At 36.4% G+C, this 20,974-nt stretch overlaps 3 protein-coding genes and 1 long non-coding RNA gene across 29 annotated transcripts; 2 read left to right on the top strand and 2 right to left on the bottom strand.

The window, feature by feature from the left end:
* The first annotated feature begins 3,066 nt into the window (after window positions 1-3,066).
* On the top strand, window positions 3,067-3,774 carry LOC113301306 (putative invertase inhibitor). The gene has a single exon (XM_026550072.1). It carries the CDS (start codon window positions 3,100-3,102, stop codon window positions 3,667-3,669), a length of 570 nt encoding a protein of 189 aa, XP_026405857.1. The 5' UTR covers window positions 3,067-3,099; the 3' UTR covers window positions 3,670-3,774.
* Window positions 3,775-4,062: 288 nt separating this feature from the next.
* LOC113301307 (putative invertase inhibitor) lies at window positions 4,063-4,844 on the top strand. The gene has a single exon (XM_026550073.1). It carries the CDS (start codon window positions 4,101-4,103, stop codon window positions 4,662-4,664), a length of 564 nt encoding a protein of 187 aa, XP_026405858.1. The 5' UTR covers window positions 4,063-4,100; the 3' UTR covers window positions 4,665-4,844.
* A 3,919-nt stretch (window positions 4,845-8,763) lies between these two features.
* LOC113304242 lies at window positions 8,764-15,145 on the bottom strand. 26 transcript variants are annotated; one of them, XR_003338092.1, is made up of 9 exons: window positions 14,686-15,145; window positions 14,242-14,329; window positions 13,632-13,890; window positions 12,705-12,724; window positions 12,290-12,384; window positions 12,069-12,188; window positions 11,791-11,980; window positions 9,481-11,639; window positions 8,764-9,061 (listed from the first exon to the last, which is right to left on the bottom strand). It is a non-coding gene; the product is annotated as an uncharacterized LOC113304242 (long non-coding RNA). The 26 variants fall into 26 exon arrangements; XR_003338104.1 differs by having other exon boundaries at window positions 9,481-9,942; window positions 10,790-10,898; window positions 11,594-11,639; window positions 11,791-12,384; XR_003338101.1 differs by having other exon boundaries at window positions 9,481-9,942; window positions 10,790-10,898; window positions 11,569-11,639; window positions 11,791-12,384.
* A 1,412-nt stretch (window positions 15,146-16,557) lies between these two features.
* Window positions 16,558-17,691, bottom strand: LOC113304944 (F-box protein At3g07870-like). Its single transcript, XM_026554064.1, has one exon. It carries the CDS (start codon window positions 17,689-17,691, stop codon window positions 16,558-16,560), a length of 1,134 nt encoding a protein of 377 aa, XP_026409849.1.
* Between the last annotated feature and the right edge of the window lie 3,283 nt (window positions 17,692-20,974).

The following is a 20,974-nucleotide window of genomic DNA, read 5'->3' on the forward strand; positions in this document are numbered from 1 at the left end:
GGAACTTCTCATACCTAAGTTTTACACTTTTCTCTATCTATATATGTACTTCAATTTCTCCTAAATTGGTCGATCCCCTCTTCAAAGGTTGAGCAGGGTATTTATAGACTTATTAGGTGGGTCTCTATTTACTGACTCAGCTTTCGCTTATTATCTTGGTTAGTGTGCCGATCCCGAAAACTATCTTTGTGATTATCCGATCCGCTCAACAATAATATATTATAGCAATGCTTCACCTCCTATTCCTCCATAGAGATTTTGGCACGTATCCTGTGCTCGTAGCATTTAGTGCGGATGATTGGGCAGTCCGCACGCATTAGACAGTGTTGTTGCAGCTTTCATCTCTTTGTCAGTGAGTTTCCATCTCCTCCGTCCATTTAAGATTTAGGGGATTTTAATAAAGTGCCACACTTCCAATAGCAGTTTCTGAAAATGCCACCGTTTTTTTCAGAGTTTATTAAATGCCATACTCTTGACTTTTATCATCCCGTTTTTTTGAGATAACGGTTAACGGCTGTTAGTCTCTGTTAGTGCATACGTGGCATTAAATAACCCGTCCAAAATTACATAGAAGCCCCTGAATCAGTTAACAGGGATTGAGTTAATCAGTTACACAGAAAACTCCTAAAATAAAACTCATCAAACACACGAAATTAGGGTTTGAAATCGTACCATATCCGCTGCTTGTCCTTCCCCTTATTCTTCTTCATCTTCAGCTCCCCAACCCTTTACTCAGACACTAAACCTAAGCAAAATCCCGCTGAAAACTGACCCAAACCCTAATTTCTTCCACTAGAGAACAGAGCGGACATAGAGCAAGAGAAAAAAAGTACAAGAAAGAGAAACAGAAACCTAAGAGAAAACCCCTAATTCAACTCAGAAAAACGAAATTAGGGTTTGCAATCATACCATATCTGCTGCTTGTCCTTCCCCTTCTTTTTCTGAATCTCGATCGCTCCCCAACCCTTTACTCAGACACTAAACCTAAGCAAAATCCCGCTGAAAACTGACCCAAACCCTAATTTCTTCCACTAGAGAACAGAGCGGACAGAGAGAACGAGCAAACCCTAGAAGAAAAATGAAACGATACAAAGTTGCAAACTGTTTTCAATCCCACGAAGGATAAAATAGTCATTTAGCCTGTGCTACGTGTAATAATCTCGTGCTCGACATCTTGAGCCGTCCACATAAGACACGTGTAAGTAATCTGGACAAAGTCAAAAAAGTTTGACCAATCATGTGGGTCCAAGACGTTAGTGCTAACGGTTGTGGCATTAAATAAATTCTGAAAAAAACGGTGGCAGTTTCTTGAATCGGGATTTGCAAGTGTGGCAGTTTGTTAAAATTCCCTAAGATTTATCTTAGGATGGGGCAAAGCAAGCTCCTGGACCTTCTATGGTGCTTTGCAGTAGTGGTTGCATTAGGTGCTCCTTGATTCACTGATCGTTGGATCTTTCTTTCGATGAGTGTGTGGTAAGTGATGACTTTTATTTCGATGATGTTGCGAAGTGGCGTCATGGTTCGATGCCCTCCTGCCTGGTGGATGACATGTGGATTTTTCCAGACAGTGGATGATCACGAATAACGTGTATACACTCGTCGATCAATCCCTCTCCATAAGCTATTCATTTTCTCCTCTTTCTCTTTCTGTACTCTTAGCTGTCAAACATGACGTCGTTAGATAAGAGAGTTGATGAACAAAAAAAGTATGACAAACTTGGACTTACAAACGCATACGTTTGTAGCTAAGCAAGGAAAGGATGACCTTTGTTGTTTTTTTTTTATCCGTCAAGTAGAAATTTCGATGAAAAAAAGGCACTTGGGAGGAATATCTTAACCCAATGATTACAACTGAACAAAAAAGGAGAGTCAAAAGGTGATTCGGTTACCCAAGAAAAAACTACAAAAAATTACGGAGGCCGGTATTGTGAATCCCATTGAGAAATCACCATATTCGCCGTGAGTCCTAACATTCTTAGGTTCAATTCGGCCCAAAAGAACGCTTGTAATTTGATATCTCTAATGAGGTTGGCTACATTTTTCTTTTTGTTATCGAAAGTTCTTGCATTTCTCTCTTTCCATATACACCACCATATAGCAATCGGGATGTTATTCCATATTCGACTAAGTTTTTCATCTTACCAATAAAACTTCCAATCCTTCAAAGATGTAATGACATTGGGGTTGTATGACGATCCAAAGTGGCTCCATTCAACAAAGTAATCTCATATTCTCCGGATTCTCCAACAACCATAAAACAAGTGTGAACTCGAATCATCTTCTTTCTCACAAAAACGACAAACACTAGAGACATCCTTACCTCTTCTTAGAAGTTTATCCACCGTCATTACTCGATCATGAGATAGAAGCCAAAGAAAAAAATTGATTTTGTGAGGGTACTCATTACTCCAAACAACATTGATTGGATAATCCGGCTCACCTTGATCGTCGTTGTTTTGAATTCCATCCTTAACCGTATATTTATCATGATCAGTACCAACCCAAATTCGGGTAAGGAAAGAATGACCTCGTTAAGTTCAAACGGATTCTACTTTGATCAGTACTCAAATATGTACTTCATCAAAAGCAAATGCTTAGAACAAGCCTTACTGTGGAATCCAAACTATTTGAAGCTGGGAAAAAGCTAGGTATGAAATCTATAACTTCTAAAATGGGATGTTCCATACTTTTTCTAGCCATGTTCCAAGATTTCATTGGGAGTCTAAATGAAAACCCTGACCAAAATGGCGTTTTGTGAAATATCGTCTGAAATCACGCTCACAACAGAGAATCAAAGTATTTCCTCTTTTGTTAAATAGTTAGGTAGTGGTAATATTCAACATGGAAAACACTTAGTGGTCTAAAAAAATTAGTGGGTCTTACATTCAAACTACAAAACTAACTGAATTCGTCTACCATAAGACTTGTTCTTATAACAGCTGAAAAAACAGTTATTTCCTCTCTCCTTTGATACCACGTGCTTGGATCAGCTTTAACCAAGTTTGATCCTGTAAATATAAATGAAAACCAGGACTATGGAGATTATTACTAAACCTTTCTAAAGAAACACCTTAATTTTACTGAAGTCGGAGCAAAAAGATGAGTCATTTATTCCCATTCCCATTCTCTACGATCTTCATTGTTTTTCTTGTTCTCAACTCTTTTCATGATGGTGTAAATGGTGATTTAGTCAGTGATGTATGTAAGAAAGCATCCAAAACTGATCCCAAAAAGCATCATTTCTGCGTTACATCTCTTTCAGCAAACCCTGCAAGTAAACATGCTCGTGATCTTTCAGATCTTGGATTAATATCAATGCGAACATGTCTACGAAAGGCAACATCTATTCATTCTTATATTGCTAAAAATTTGAAACAGGGAAAAGAAAACCCAACAGAAAAGCAATGGTTCCAGAGATGTTTAGAACTATATTCGTCGGCTATTGACGGTGTTCAAAAAGCTATCGAAAGTTTTAAGATTAAAGATTATTCTAGTGCTAATATAGAGATCACTACTGCCAAGGATTCTTCAGTTACTTGTGAAGACCTTTTTAAGGAAAATTTTGGTCCAGATCTGACTTCTCCATTGGCTAAACAAGATGGTGAATTTTCTCAGCTAACTGAAATCTCTCTTGACATAACTTGTGCTTTTATGGGAACATGTTCTTGAGCTTAATTCAAATTAAATAACTCAAAGAGCTGGTTTCTAAATATAATGTTTCAATAGGTTGCCTTAGGAAATTTCTGTTTGTTTGTTTTTTTTTTTCTTTTGATCCTGTTGTTTTGTTTTTTTTTCTTTTGATCAATACTACAAATCATTTCTTTTTGAGTACATTCTTCGGTTTCTCAAAATGCCATATAAGTGCTAGATGCGTTGAAAGCTGGTAAATGATGGTCAATTTCCCAAAAATAGCACCTGATCCTTTAATACCTTACTAATTACCTCTTTAATGTTTAGATTCTCAAAAATCTTAATATTGCTCGATTGGATCAACTTTCACCAAATTTGATCTTATAAATGTAAATGAATTACCAGGACAATGAAGATTATTGCAAAGTTTTTCTAAAGAAACACTTTTTACTAAAAGTCCAAACAAAAAGATGAATCAAGCATTCTCTTTGCTTTCCCTGTCTTCAATCTTCATTATTTTTCTTGTTCTCAACTCCTTCCATGATGGCGTAAATGGTGATTTAATCAGTAATGTATGTAAGAATGCATCAACAACTGATCCCAACCTCAAATATGATTTTTGTGTTGCATCTCTTTCAGCAAACCCTGCAAGTAAAAACGCTCATGATCTTTTGAGACTTGGATTAATATCAATGAAAACATGTCTACAAAAGGCAACATCTATTCATTCTTACATTGCCAAAATGTTGAAAGGCGGAAAAGGAGAACCAGCAGCAAAGCCATGTTTAGAGGATTGTTTAAACTCATATACAGATGCTATCCGTTCTGTTCAAAAAGCTGCTGCAAGTTTTAAAATTAAAGATTATAATAGTGCTAATATACAAATGAGTGCTGCCATGGATGCTTCAACTAGTTGTGAAGATGGGTTTAAGGAAGTCGTTGTTGGTCAAGATTTGACCTCTCCATTGGCCAAACAAGATGGTGATTTCTTTCAACTTGCTGGAATTTCCCTTGCCATCACTCGTATGGTTTAATGAATTGTTTAGTCTCTATTTTCTTGGGACATACATGTTTTCATTATTGCGCTTAATTCAAATTAGATAAATCCAGAAAGCTACTGGTTTCTAAATGTAATACGGCAAAAGAAAAAACATATTCTGTGACAAGAAAAGTCTTAATGGGGATTCTATTTCTCATTATTCTGATCTGAATATCTTGGGACACAATTATGCTCGAAATGTTAATATAGCGAGAACAAAAATTAAAATAAAAATAAAAATTAAAGATACGGCAATTATTACCCGGAAGCTTTTCTTTTCTTTCCGAATCTTTCCTCCAAGATCGTATTCAAGGCCGCTTTTCTTTACATGCCAACTCTTTCCTTCAGGATCGAGTTCAAGTTTCAATGGATCATGGCTATTCATATGAGGAGTTGCTCGTGCGGTTGTATATAGGGAATGCGTACAATCATCCATGAATTTCTTCAAAGTCTCATCTAGCTTTCTCGAAGTGTTAGTTTTAGGGTCATAACAAGAGAGAACAGCACTGTACCACAGCAAACATGTCTCGCTCTTTGTAAGGCCAATTGGCTCAAACAAGTTGTAGTCCTTCCGTGCTATACTAAGCTTCAATACCCAAGGGTAAACGTATTTATGACACCAAGGGAAAACGTATTTACGACGTTTATGCTTATTCTCCCATATCTTAACATGTTTAACTTGGAATTACTTCCAGGACACACAAGTTGCCTCCCAATACCATGAGTTCTACAAGGTTGTTTCCATGGCCAATAGAACGTATTGGTGAGAGCAATTTAAACGTCTCATTCTTCAAATCAAAAGCTACAGTCTCTGCAAGTTCCCTACCGTACTGTTGAACGTGCATCCAATGAAGAGCTCCACCTGCAAAAATACCCGTTAATGTTAACTTACCCGACCGGAGCAGAAGATTTCTTCTAATCATACTACTACTACTTTTAATTCTCCACCCATTACCACCATGCAGGAGGGTATACACCTGAACCCTTCCAGCGTAATCATCTTGCGTTCATCATCAAAATTCCTAACAATTGAAAGAATTATTTGCTGAATTCTAACAACCTTGCACTCGTTACTTGAAATATTGTAACCGAATCCAATCACCTGCTCTGCGTAACCATTCCCATTCGTTATTAACCGGAAATTGAATTTGCTCTCCAGTGATGGGATTGCAAATGTAGATTTCATTCATTACCGACTGTCGCAACAGGCATAACAAATTAAACCATTGCAAGAACCGACCATGAAACTTTTGAACACAGGTGATGATGAAAGGATTAAACTGTGGTCTAACTTTGTAAGTGTTCCGAAGTTGTCATAATCGACGTGATTATTACTAACCTTATCTCTACTTTGTTCTGAAAAGAAGAATTGCGCTTCAGTTTTAGTTGCCGTGATGTGTGAAACCCCGTATAGTAAACCCATCTTGGGTTTAGGTACCAAAGCTCGCCATGTTTTGCATACTTTTCTGCATAGCAATTGTGATACCGTAGGCAAGCTAGAAAATATGTCTGCTGTGATATCTAAAGGTAACTCCTCCATTGAATCTCTTGAAACCTTTCTTTCTTAATTCTTGCCGCATTCACAAGTACTTATCTACATAATATATAGGTCTCTATTTACTTTTTTTTTTTAGGTTTAGGTAAGACCAATGTAGTCGATTTCGGCCATCTCGGCCGAAATTTCGGCGAAATTCCGGATTTCGGTCCAAGAAGACGAGATTTTGTTAATTTCGGCCGGACGAAATCTTTGCGAAAATTTCGGCCGGAAACGCGTTTTTCGGTCGGAATTTCGGTCGGAATATATATATATAATTTTTTTTTTAAATTGAGTGGATTAATCTCAAGTACAAAAATTAAACAGATTAATTCACTCACTAGTATTATTGCTTGTTGTTGTGTTTGAATTTCTTGACCTAAAATTATCATTTGGTGTTGATGATGAGGAAGGTGAACAACCAGATTTACTAATACTATGTTTCTTTTAAGTGGGTCAATACTCCCTCAATCTTCTAGTCTGACTCAAACTAGGATTGGAATTAATTGAACCTGACAACAAACACTTCTTATTATAAAAGTTGGAACCGAAATTTGAAAACGGAATCTCCCCGAGACAACGTTGTACCAGTGTCTCGCTCGGGACCGAGATAAACCGAAATCCGAAATTAACTACCTTGGGTAAGACCTAGTTTTTATAAGCTTTCCTAGACATGGGAATTTAAAATCCATGAGGGTGGTGGGTTTTGGATTCCTCCTGTTTTGGGAAAAGGATTCTTGGGTTAGGATTTCTTTTTGGCATCCCCACCACCCAACTGCTTTGATCATCTAACCTAACCATAGTAATATACAAATGAGTGCTGCCAAGGATGCTTCAACTAATTATGAAGACTAGATTTTGTTCACGTGCTATGCACCGGGCAGATCCGAATACCATCCACCATCATTTCTTTTCTTTTACTCCCTCCTTACCTATTTTATATGCGGAATATTGTTTTTTCCTTGTACCATTAGATGGGCGGAATGGAAATTTCAAAATGGCTTTTAACTATTTTACCCTTATTTATGATATTTGGTTATCATCGTAATTGGGTTTATGTCTCTAACATAGGAAATATAACAAAGGGCAAAACGGGAAAAACATGAATATTTTTGAAATCAAAGAGGCTTTCTTAATTTAAGAGAATTGGTCCCTCCGCCTATATATGTGGTACGGAGGAAGTAACTATATTTTTGGTTTGGTGTGATGTGGCTTCGCCTCACCCCGTCGTGCATTTTGATGTGGCTTCGTCTCGCCCGTCGCGATGCGTTTATGATTTGGTGTGGCTCGGCTTCGCCTCACCCCGTCGCTTAGGATCTTTGATTTGGTGTGGCGAGACGAACCCGTTCCGATGCATGATTAGGATTTTTGATTTGGTGTGGCTCGAATTCGCCTCGCCAAATCTCAATACATTTTTGATTGTTACGAATTCATCTATTGTGTTCTTATGTCAACAATTTAAAGTGCCCATAAATTGGATAGAGCAATCAACCACCAACCCAATCTCGTGGGAGTGACTCCTGCTCGCAATCAACTCCATCGATATCAAAGGGTTACATCTCTATTTATAGGACTATGGTCCGAACTCAATTCTTCTGTGGTCGGGAGATTTTTAGGATTATATAAATTTCTTGGATGAGTTAATTATGTTATTATCTATAACTATAATTTTTTATTTTTCCTTTTTCAGACCTATTCATTTGAAATCGCATATCTGGTTTGATACATTTATTTAAGTTGCGCAAATTCGTAAAGTCTGCGAAATCCTCATTTTATCGCTTTAATCGAGAATTTTTAGACCATGAATCTTGATTTTGTGAATCTAAGGTTTCAAGTAGTATTACTCCTCCCTTTTATGATTCATACAATTGAGTATGAATAGTCCTTATTTCTTTGAAGTATGTTGGATGTGAAATTAAGGTACCAAATAATTCTTCCTTGTATTGCACATCTTCATTATAGTTGTACATCTCTACTGGATATTTTTTCCCCACCTCATCTTTACTTGTATTCACAGATTATTGCACGAGTGTAACCTCTTTGACTGTGCTAGTGTGCTTGATTCTTAGTACTGTCAAATTAGTCGTAACTTTTACCTGCATTTGCTTGCTATAATACTCGTGCATAAATATTTGATGTGATGTACTATTCTCCAAGTCAAAAGGAAAAAAAAAAAAAAAAAAAAGTTAAATTCATAAATATATAATTTGATTGAATTATAATCAAGCCATTCCGATATTTCATCTTTGTTTCTCTCATGGCTTCTAATTGATGATGCCAATAAACAATTAGTGATTCAGACACTACAGAAACAAAAAAACAAAGGCATACTGAAACATACATGAATGCTTGAAGCAGCAAGTTTCTGGATGTTTAAAAAACGCATATTTTCTTCCTTGGAGTTTATAGCACAAAAATGAGAAATCCACTGAAATAAATACCGAGCTATGTTATAGCATTTGCCTTACCGATATGTTATATAAAGCTTCAGATGGATATAAAGGCCTGGATATGCTTCATATTCAATTGAACTGCTGGAGTTAACTAAGTAACTTGCAGGTTTTGTTCCAAGAAATTTGAAACGATCCAAGCCAGGTCATGGAAAAACTAAAACCATAGTTAGTGCTTGAACCATATCGCATAACTGATTTCTATATCAATACTTTGTGGGATGTAAACACAGAATCACATTAAATGTAAGATGTAAATCTAAACTGGTATTCACTGGTTTGATGTGAGTTAACCAAAAATCATCAAGACAAAATTAAAAGATGTAATCAAGATGTTATGGTTGAGGTTCATCAAGTTATCTCCTTTCGCATCTGATGATAACTGCTCCAACGGACACTTTGATAATCCTGAAAACACAGTAGCGGGACCAGTTACAATGAACATCTTTGTAAACACAATCACATGAAAGCAGCTGCTCTGGACATAAGCTAACAAAAAACATTTGTAAAAATAAAATAGAATCTTACAAAAGTATTAGATCTCATTTGCAATATCCCCTTATGCCATTTTGCTAATTGTATAAGATGTTTCACCCTAGATGATTGCAACAGCAGGCAAAGGAAGGCCTTATAGTATCAAATGTTTCAAAGCATCACTTGCCCACTTAATGCATGATGTTCACTACCTTAACTAATGTATAGGTAACACTTTTGTCTTTAGACTGAATCTGCAAGCTCTCCCTATTCTATATCTTTAGGGAAACCACTATACATTTTCCAAACTTAGGAATGTCTAAGACAAAATAGCAAGGTGGAAAGAAGATTACTCAAATGCCAGAACATTTCATCTATCCAAGTCTTTATATATGCATTCCTTGAAAAATCGAAATCCTGCCCCGGGTTTCAAGTAAAAGTCTATCTCCAAGCCCCTAGCTAGCAAAAGAAGCTAGTTACTTCTATGTCAGGAAAAAAAATAGAGAATGACATTTTTATGGATGGTCCCAAACGAAAGTAAAATAATTTGAAGTGCCATGAAGAAAAACATACCTAAATATTACAAACCTGATATGGAGCTAAATTAGTCTTCAATTGCTCCTTTGCTTGGCAGACTCATTCCAAACAACTGAACAAATTGGTTGAACACATGAAGACATTATACTCTTACCTAACAACGGGCCCCTATAATCAATGGGACTGTGATAAAAGAAACCAAGTAATTTCAGCACCCAAGTAAACCATAGAACTCGTAATCTCCAATCCATATATTAATCCTAGTAAGCAAATGAACACTGCAACCGAAAATCACAAAAATGAAAACAAAAACTACCTCAATCTTAGCCTCAACGTTATCGATCATATAATGAAAAAGTAGAGTGAAAACTTGTTCACTAAAATACAGAGAAAGAAACGGAGAAGAAAAGATCACAACAATTGGGGAATTTTCTAACCTGATTTACAACGTTCCCTTCATCATGTCAAACTAACAACTCCCTACCGAGATATTCTTACATAATCTTTAGTTTTAACCTTATGGCAGATTTCATGGTGTGCTAGTTTTTTGTTTTTTTTTTGACAAAGAGTAATCTATAAAATATTAAACAGAGGATACATCATTAGCTACTTGTAGTGCCACTTTTAGATCTCTCTTTGGAACCCTGTGAACGTGGTGGCACCAAAGCTGATATCATAACAGTAACATGATTAATAAAAGCTCGTTCATAACATGATTCAGAACAAAGTCTCCATATATCCTCCCTACATGCATGCATGACCCCCATGGGTCCAGTCCGATGGGTCTTCTTGTTTATCACGGTAAAAACCAAAGATATTCAACCTTCCCCACCCACCAAAGAGCTGGTATGAGTTTGCTTCATATAAAAGAGGCTACTATATATACATAAGTCTCCATGAGTATCTGAAGCAAATATATACCACCACTTAAGTGGCCCTGCATGTGGAAGCGCCAAATTTCTGCTAGAAATCCTGATAGACGCAAAGACCCATCTATCATGCAGAGGTTAAATAACGACTAACAGAGGCCACACTGATTTCAAATATAGATATTGGTTAAGTAAACAGTTGTGTTATCCTGTAAACGTATTAACCACGTAAATCAGAGTTCAAGAGACGGCTAACCATATTAAGGGGGATGCACTAATCTGACAGTGATACACTTGGTAGCAAATTGTTAATTTTCTTTTCTCGAACAATTCTTTGTTAGATTATGCCTTCAAATTCTTAAAATCTGCAGGTTTTGGTATAATACCAATTAATACGTTAGTTTAATGAAGCTAACAACACATGAGTTGTAAATTTTACCTATGCCAACTCGAGTAAGTGCAGGCAAACACGTCAATGTGAAATAATCACCTACCAAACAATTTAAAAGAAAATACATCCCCTGGCCAATGATAGATAGGACACATAAAGCATACATAGTTGCACAGGAGCCAGGAAAATATACAACCATAATTGTACTCTATGTTCCCTTGTATCCACTCATTTTCCGCTAAATGAAGTTCCCAAAGTTTATGCAAAGGCAAAGAGAGCTCACAGTGAACCAAGAAGAAACCACATCACGAGAAAAACAAAGGCACGTATAGACATGTAAAGCGATTATTATCGTTTTCAATACCAAGACATGCCGAACAGAGAGGAGATGAATGCACAAATAACTACATATTACGGATAGCACTCAAAAAATAACTACATAAATGCACAAATTAGCTTCATCAATGTAGTGAACCCACTTCTGCAATATTGAACCCACTACCTACTTTTGTTAATTTGTGACATCCATAATCATGAATAAATCTGTACATGGAAGGCCTATTTCTGCCGAACCTAATTTCGGTTTATTTGTGCAAAACCCATATTTCAAAAATCACAGGTAATCAACACGAAATTTTTATTACCCAATAGTGTAAGGATCAACATAACCTTGGGTTTCAATTTTCTCTCGGAACTTTTTCTTTCACATGGCGACCTAAATCAAAGAACAAACCGAAACGAAAAATACCTTGGTCAGATCAAAGAAATGTATGAAAAGGTTCAGGAAGTTATTAAATCAAAAGAAGATGAGGAAAATGCATTCAGTTACAACTATTGATATTAGAGGATAAAAATAGAGAATTAACCTTTTCTGGGCAGCATCAATAACTGCTGATCGAGCTTCTTGAGATGCTAATCCATATTCTAGGAGCACGGAGAGAAAAGTAATCTAGGAGCACGAAGAGAAAAGTACCAAGCTGCTGATGGTGTTTCTCATGGCAAACTAAATCAGAAAAAAAAAATACCTCTCAGGCTGCCATGATTTATGCGAAAACTCTGTAATTGAAGAAAGCGTGTTATGTTGGATGGCCCACAATACCAATGGCGACATCAATAATCAGTGTAACTTCTGCTATTACCGTACCCGGAGGAAACATTCAAGACAATGCTTTTTTTTTTGTTGAAGCTAGTACTGAAGAATTGCATATATAAACACGATTTTTGTACGAACACCATAACACAAGTTCCTTAATTAAGTATTAGTCTGCGAGTTACAACAACAAAGGTGTCACTATCCATGCACAAAAACTCCAACAAAACAAATTGTTCACAAATACCCCGTTTAACATAAACTGTCAATATTACCCTTCTAGTTTAAATCACTCCAATAAAAACGAAAATCAACCCCACTTTTAATTTTTATTATATTATCACCACCAACAACAACGCACCACAAGCCACTAGCAATACCGCCGCCGACCACCACAAGCAGCACCACCACCGCGCCACCGCCACCAAAAATGAATTTTATTGATCAATATTCAACAAAATATGAAAAAATGTTGAAACCAAACAGAAAAAATGATGAAACCAAAACTGGTTTCACCAAAACTAGATGAAACCTCATCATTTTCCACATATTGTCATTTCACCAACACAAACTTCAATGATGAAACCAAACACGCCAACTTCCAAGTCAAGCGGAATAAACTAGGAAAAAATCAGTGTGCAACCAAAATTTGGTTTCATCATAAAAGAAACACAATAAGATGAAACCTACCATCACCGTCAACATAAAATCTGGAAGAAAAAAAACACATATTAGATGAAACCAAAACTGGTTTCAACAAAAAAAATATTATTATATCACCAACAAATTGGTTTCATCGACAAAAATTAGATGAAACCAATTTTGGTTTCATCATAAATAAGATGAAACCATAATTGGTTGCGTGCAAATGTCTATTCAACTGCAAGAAAAATTACTGGAAGTATATACATGTCCATTGATAAAAACACGTCATTGAAATATCATGATTGACATGGCATGCCTACATGTCCATTGAAAAAAATAATCAAAGATGATAAAGACACGCAAATCAAATAGAACACATATGACGGTTATGGAAATTATACGACAGTGGAGCTACCCAAATACTAATATATGCTTAAGAAAGCAGTACAACAAAGGCGACAACCAGAGTACTACTGTTCGAATCAGGAAAATATGTTAGAATGAGCAAACAAATATTCCAGCTTGCCCAGGCTGGCAAATACATTCGGGAGGGTTGAGAAATTATTCTGGGATAAATATAACTGTACAAGGTTAGTGAGATTAGCAACTCCAATCAGTGGCCCAGAGAGTCTATTGTCCTAAACATATAATGTTTTCAACTGTTTTAGTATCCATAAATCATCTGGTAGAACCCCTGAAACATAGTTGGAATCAAGAGAAAGATGTTGTAATGAAGTACAATTCCGAAACCCAACTGGAAATGTGCCAGTAAATTTGTTTTCAGAGAGATTTAGTACTCTGCATTTGCACAGATAGTTGCGTCAACTGTACCCTCAAGCAAATTAAATGACACATAAAAGTATCTTATCAAGGGTAGATTAACAGCAGCCGTCATTGAACCACTAAAATGATTGTCATTCAAATCTAAGACTTCAAGGTTTTGCAAACTGAACAATATAACCGGAAACATACCTGTAAAGAAATTGTGCGAGAGATTCAAGTTCGTAGCTGGTGCAATCCAGCCAATGCACCAGATGAATTCCCACTTAAGCTTCCATTTCCAAGCTCCAAACCCACAACCCTTAAGATTCAAGGGTAGATTAACAGCAGCCGTCACCTGCCAGTATCCCTTTTCAGTAATTGGCACATAACTGTGAGAACACTTCTCATAGAAAATGTTTAATATGAGAAGAGCATCTAAAATGCCGAAGCTTCCCCAATTTAGCTGGATCTGCAGCATAAAAAAAATAATCTTTACAAACCTTTGTATGGGATAAAGCATTACAAAATGTTTAAAATGAGAAAGGCATCTAAAATGCCAAAGCTTCCCCAATTTAGCTGGATCTGGAGCATAAAAAAAATATATCTTTACAGAGAAAATTAATGTAGGCTGACTTGATGGTAATATCACCAGTTTTGTCCTCTGGCCAAATATACACCGATACTCCGGAGGGGAGACAGGTTACATGCTAGATTTGTAAGCTGTTATTTTGAATGTGCATCTTTTCTTATCATATTTTCTACCATCTAGCACATTAAAAAAGTTTAATCTTAATTAAGAATCATAATGGTATTAACTCACCACCAGTTACGAGATTTGGGTCTTTGTAGACTTATTATTTTGCGATGAAGTCTCAACCTATTCTTTTTGAAAGCCAATTTCAAAGTACCTGCAATTGACAAATAAGAAACCAAAACAACTCTATCAGATCCAGGATTCATTTTAATTCTATTCTTAGCCTTTTTTAAGTCTATTAGTACCAGGATTTTGTGATACCAACAGCCAACAGCAAAATGGTATAAAGTGAATTAGCAACCAATTTATCACAACAAGCTTTGAATGGTGAGTCAAATTTAAGAAATTAGGAATCACAAAATCAATTAATCGCCTATTATGGGAAATCTAATACAGGGTACTTATTCTTCCCACCAAGGACGAACTCATTTCATTTCAGAAATTCAATTCGAACGAACTCAATTGACTCCGAAAAAAAAATCATGAAAATGACAACAAAAATTAACTCACCACGATTTAACTACTTAATGCAATTGTAGATCGAACAACTTCTCCCTCTTGTTGGGTTTATTCATGAGTTCGGATATTAAAATAAAAAACCCTAAACTTGAAAGAAAAATCCCCCACCACCACTGCTGTCTCCACTACCATCACCACCCATCGCTTATGATTACCCATAGCTATGATCTGATTCAAGTTTTGGTATTCAATTTGATATCACTAAAGAAAACCCAAACTTGAAATGAAAAACCTCCACCACCACCGCCGCCGACACTACTATCCTTATCCACTGTTTTTTCAAATAGCTCCACCTACTGATCTATGAGGATGATGATGATTATTTACAGAAGAAGAAGAAGCTGATCTATGAGGATGGTGATGATTATTTACAGAAGAAGAAGAAGCCGCGACTTTGGTTTTCTACGAGAGAGAGAATAAGATCTCTACGAAGAAGAACAGAAGAAGTACGAAAAGGGTATGCTCGTTATTTCTGGAAATAGAAAATATCTAGTTCATTTAGATTTATGTGATTTGGGGTTTTTGTGCCACTTTTTAATTAAATTGTTTCTATTTACTAAAGATAATATGGCCGGATGTTTTGTGTCACAAATTTAATCACCTTGGTATTTTATGACTAGTTATGATTAAGTATACCAATTTCCTTTATAACACGATTTCCTTAATTGAATGAATTTCCTTAATTAAACGATTTCCTTAATTAATGGGAGCAAAGAGTTTTAGGTTTTTTTTTAACGATTTTGATGATGCAAGTGTTGTTCACCTTTGACGGTGTTAATAAGATACAGTTGAGTATTGGAGTAAACACGGTGTAACAAAATTATTTAAGCTCAAATTCTAATATAAGTATTGTCCACCTACTTTTTTTGTCTACACCGTTATTAATGAACAGTTAAGTATTTGATGTAACCAAAGTGTAACCAAATTTTAATTATTACAACCAATAGAGTTATGCCAAGTGTCGTCATCATAACTTCTGCAATAGAAAAGGAATATTTCAACCAATAGGAATTGAGAGTTTCATCACCGTTTAATGTGAGAGCTTTATTTGTGAAGGCCTTTATGGGGGAAGATGGGTTCAAGAAAGTCGATGTTGGTCAAGATTTGACTTCTCCATTGGCCAAACAAGATGGTGAATATTTTCAGCTTGCTGGAATTTCTCTTGCCATCACTCATATGGTTCAATAATTTTCAGTCTCTTTTTTATTGAGACATGTTTTCATTATTGAGCTTAATTCAAATTAGATAAATCCAAAAAGCTGGTTTCTAGTTTAAATATGACTTTTCAAATTTGCTGGAGTTATCGGTTTTTCAATTTTCCAAGGAAGCAAAAATTTGCGATCTTAGGCCCCATGTAACGTACTACTAACCCAAGCTTCCCAAGGCAGGATTAATTTTAGTATACTACTGTAATCTAAAGCAATAACGCTAAAATACGGCAGTCGTCACATTCAAAATGAAAGTGTTCAAGGTCATGTGGATTTTTGATACTGCTTGAGCATTAATGTGGATTCATAGGAAACTTGAATCACACATAACCTTTGCCGAAAATTAACTAGAAAAAGAAAAACAAGAGTGGATTAGAATGATTACACAAATCAAAGGTTCTGCTTGTTTTCAAGGGTGTGGGAATCTGTTTTTCTCATTGTTATGGATATCTTAGGTTACAATTATGCTAGAAATGCTACTTTAACAAGAACAGAAATAAAAATAAAAATAAAAATTGAAGAGAGCATGATTAATACCGGGAAGCTTTTCTTTTCTTTCCAACTCTTTCCTCCAGAATCTCCTTCAAGTTTCAATGGAACAAGGCTATTCACATGAGGAATTGCTCGAATGGTTGTATATACCGAAGGCGTACAATCATCCATGAATTTTATTCAAAGTCTCATCTAGCTTTCTCAAAGTGTTAGTTTCAGGGTCATAACAAGAGAGAACAGCATTGTACCATAACAAACACTTGTCGCTCTTTGTTAGCCCAATTGGCTCAATCAAGTTGTAGTCTTTCCATGCTATACTAAACTTCGTAACCCAAGGCAAAGCGTAACTATTCGTAGTCCAAGGGAAAATGTACCAGCAGCGTTTCTGCGTATACACGCTTGACTCCCATATCGTGACAAGTTTACGTGGAACTACTTCCAGAGCACACAGATTGCCTCCCAATACCATGAGCTCAACATGGTTATTAGCGCCATGACCAACAGAAGGTATTGATGGAAGCACTTTAAACGTTTCATTTTTCAAATCGAAAGCTTTGATTTCTAGTTTCATACCGTACTTGTGTATCCAATGAAGAGCTCCACCTGCAAAAATACCCGATAATGGTAAAACAAGTGCACTCAGCTGACACAGAACGCATTTTCTAATTACACTACTAGTTTTGATTCTCCACTCAGTTCCACCCTGCTGGAGAGTATACACCTGAACCCTTCCAACATCTCGACAATAGTCTACCGGTTGAAAAGGTAAAATGCACGCTACTATTTGCTGAATTCCAACAACCTTGTACTCGTTACTTGAACGATTGTAACCGAACCCAATCCCCTGGTCTGTGTAAGAATTAAAGTCGCATTCGTTAATAATAGGAAATTGGATTTGCTCTCCAGTGAGAGGATTGAAAATGTAGACTCGTATCATTTCACATATTCTCGAACTTTCGTAACAGGCATAACAAACTAAACCGTTGCAAGATCCAACCATCAAGCTTTTGAAGACGGGAGATGATGGCATGATTAAACTGTGGTCTAACTTTGTAAGTTTTCCGAAGTAGTCATGATCGAGTTGATTATTGTTAACCTTATCACTATTTTGTTCTGAAAAGAAGAATTGTGCTTCAGTTTTAGTTACCTTGCTGTGTGAAACCCCGTATAGTAAACCCATCTTGGGTTTAGGTATCAAAGTTCGCCACGTTTTGCATACTTCTATGGATTGCAATTTTGATACCAAAGGCAAGCTTGAAAGTATGTCTGCTGTGATTTGCAAAGGTAACTCCTCCATTGAATCTCCTGAAACTTTTCTTCTTTTTCTTTTCTTATCTCTGGTCTCTGATTACTTTGTTTTAGGTTTGGGTAAGACCATTCCTAGTTTTTAGGATTCTAGGATTAGGATCCCTCCTGTTTAGGGAAAAGGATTCTAGGATTAGGATTTCATTTTGACTTTCCCACCACCCAGACACTTTAACCTAAAGCATAAAATTAGTCGTATTTTTTCCTTCTTCTTTTTTGTGTTATTAAGACACGTAACATTGAGACTGATATGGAAGGTACGTGTATAGCCACCGACGAAGTTGGTAGGAAATCTGAGACCGATATGGAAGGTAACATATATAGGAAAGTCTTACTTGGTCTCTATTCTTGAGTCCCGTATGGTAGGCCTCAGAGTTGTATTAGGAAATAAGATATTTGAGTCTTGAGTCCCAAGTATTTGCGTCTTGTATAAATACTTAATTAATCAATGAGAAAGGTACCAAAAAGATTGAGCAATTCTTAACATGGCATCAAGAGCCGGTTACGATACCTAAACCCTAAAAAAAAAAAAAAAACGAAACTGTTCAAACCTTAAAGATGGTTGAAGAAGTAGAATCATCAAAAGGAAAGATGATTGAATATAATACGCAGAAGAAGAACCCAGTATATCATCTGGGATCTAGTGATGGACCGGGAATAATCATCACACCGATTGTTCTAAAAGGAACTAACTATGATGAATGGGCTAGAGCCATGAGAAGGTCATTGATAGCCAAAAGAAAATTCGGTTTTGTTGATGGAACAATCAAACAACCTGTAGAACCAGATCAGTTGGAAGAATGGATTGCAGTTCACTCAATGTTAGTTTCATGGATCAGTATTACGTTGGAAGCTTCAGTTAGATCAACTCTTGGAGACTATGATGATGCAAGTCTGTTGTGGACACACTTGAAGAGAAGATTTTGTGTTGTGAGTGGAACCAGAATATGTCACCTAAAGGCATCCTTGAGTGATTGCAAACAAAAGAAAACGGAGGAAGTTGTTATATATTATGGAAGATTGAACAAAATATGGGATGAGATGGTGACTTATATGAAGATACCTCAGTGCAAGTGTGGACTGTGCAAGTGTAATATTGCGACTCAGGTAAGGGTGTTAAGAGAAGAAGATTTCTTGCATTATTTTCTTATTGGCCTGGATTCTGTCTACAGTTCTTTGCGTGAACAACTGCTAGCTAGGGATCCACTGCCATCAATAGATGTTGCATACCAAGCGATTGTCAACTCAGAACGTCTGAGAATCGGAGATGGAGGTGTTACTTCAGACGTACAATAGAATGTCATGGCTTTCAAGGTGCAAGCTGATCAACGTCTTCTCAACACCTATGATCCAGCCAAATACTGTAAACATTGCAGCAGACAAGGACACTCTGATGATGGTTGTTTTAAAATAATTGGATATCTGAGTGGTGGGGAGACAGACCAAACACTAGTGGAAAATGGGGTTTCTAGGACCCACATCAGAGACCCTCAATAACAGTAGTTGGACCGTTGACCAAAGATATCCGTCTCTGATATAATAAAAACACGGAGAAATTCCGAGATGACTAGTAGCCGTCTTTGAATAGAGCGTATAAATACATTTTTCTCTCTCCCATTTCTCATCTCAGTTTCTCTTTCTTCTTCTCTCTCTCGGTCTCCTCCTCATGCGATCTTATCCATCTTCTCTTCATCCTCACCACCAAATCGAGACTGAAAAACCCTCAAAAGAAATCAATTAAATCGTTGCTCTTAAACATAACCCCTTTCCCCGTCAGGAAGAAATCCATCTATTGTTCTTGAAGCATCTTCTTCTTTTCATCTTTGCGGTTAAGGAGAAAACTGAAGCTACAAAGATCGTGACGAGATGTTGAAATTGAAAGAAGAGGAGTTGGAGATTAAAGGGAAAGAACAGCTGAAACTTAAATTGAGTTGACGAAATTGCAGAAGTTGAAGGAATTTAATCCTACTGTGGTATAGCTTTCTTCATCTCTGGTTTTTAAATTTAGGGTTCATAAATTTTTGATAACGGGTTTCCATATCTTGATCTTGATTTGCTGAATCAGAGTTTCTGATTAGGGGTTTTGATTTTTAGATAAAGGGTTTTCGTTTATTGATCATGAATTGTTGAAACAGAAGTTTTGATTTAGGGTTTGATTTTTGAGTTTTGATCTTGATATTTGATTTCTTCTAGACTTAGGGTTTGGCTAATTGATAAATTCTGGATTAAGGGTTTCAATTTCTTGATCTTAGATTTCTGAATCTGGGTTTAATTTTGATTTGGGGATTTTTTTTTGTAGGTGCGGAGTCTTCCACTGGTTCAATATCTGAGAGAGAAAGAAGCAGAAGAACCCAGAGATGAAGAAACCCATCATCTTATGTTTTATGGTGCAAAGGTCAATGGGCTGAGGTTAAAAAAGAGAACCCAGATGCAGAATTCAAAGAAGTTTCAAACATTTTAGGATCCAAATGGAAGAATGTAACTGAAGAAGATAAAAAACTATATGAAGAGAAAAATCTGATAGAGAAGCTTACTTGCAGATTGTTGGCAAAGAAAAGCGCGAGAACGAGGCTATGAAGCTACTCCAAGAGGATCAGAAGCAGAAAACTGCAATGGAATTGCTTGAACAGTACTTGCAGTTCAAGAAAAAGGTGCAACATAAGCCAAGGATGGCAAGAAAAATAAGTAAGCAATGTGAACACTTGATTACGCATTTTGCGAGAATTTTTATATCGAGTTGAATTGTTTTTAACTCTTGTTGTTTGTAAGATTTGTAGGAAGGAGCGGGATCAATTGAAGCCGAAAAGGCCATTGACAACATTCATAAGCAGGAAGCTTTACTGATGCTTAAGAAGAATGAGAAAAATGAAAACATAATCAAGGTTTGTTTGTTCATCCATTCGACGAAATTTGTGAATTGTTGTGGAATTGGAGTCTAATGCAGTGTGTAATTGCAGAAATCGAAAGTGAACCAACAGAAGAAAAAGAAGCTTAAGGGTGAAACCATTGCAGTAGACCCTGATAAACCAAAGAGCATGCTTCCTCATTCATTCTATTCAGGCAAAATTTCGTTTGTCGAACTTGCGAGTTTCGTCTTAGATGTTGTTATATGTGAATTGGGGTTGTAATGGTTTTGATTTTGGCAATGCAGCAAATAGGCAAGGAAGAACTTGATCCATGACAGGAAAGGCATCAGCAATGTACTATCAATGCATTGATTTTTTGAAAATCTCATAGAAGTTTTACCCATGAGAAAGAAAGGTGACTGATCTTTC

This window comes from Papaver somniferum, chromosome 8 (genome assembly GCF_003573695.1).
Source record: "Papaver somniferum cultivar HN1 chromosome 8, ASM357369v1, whole genome shotgun sequence".
NCBI lineage: Eukaryota > Viridiplantae > Streptophyta > Magnoliopsida > Ranunculales > Papaveraceae > Papaver > Papaver somniferum.

Excerpts from the sequence above, each read along its gene's own strand:
- LOC113301307 (XM_026550073.1), top strand. The coding sequence starts at position 4,101 with ATGAATCAAGCATTCTCTTTGCTTTCCCTGTCTTCAATCTTCATTATT.
- LOC113301306 (XM_026550072.1), top strand. The coding sequence starts at position 3,100 with ATGAGTCATTTATTCCCATTCCCATTCTCTACGATCTTCATTGTTTTT.
- LOC113304944 (XM_026554064.1), bottom strand. The coding sequence starts at position 17,691 with ATGGAGGAGTTACCTTTGCAAATCACAGCAGACATACTTTCAAGCTTG.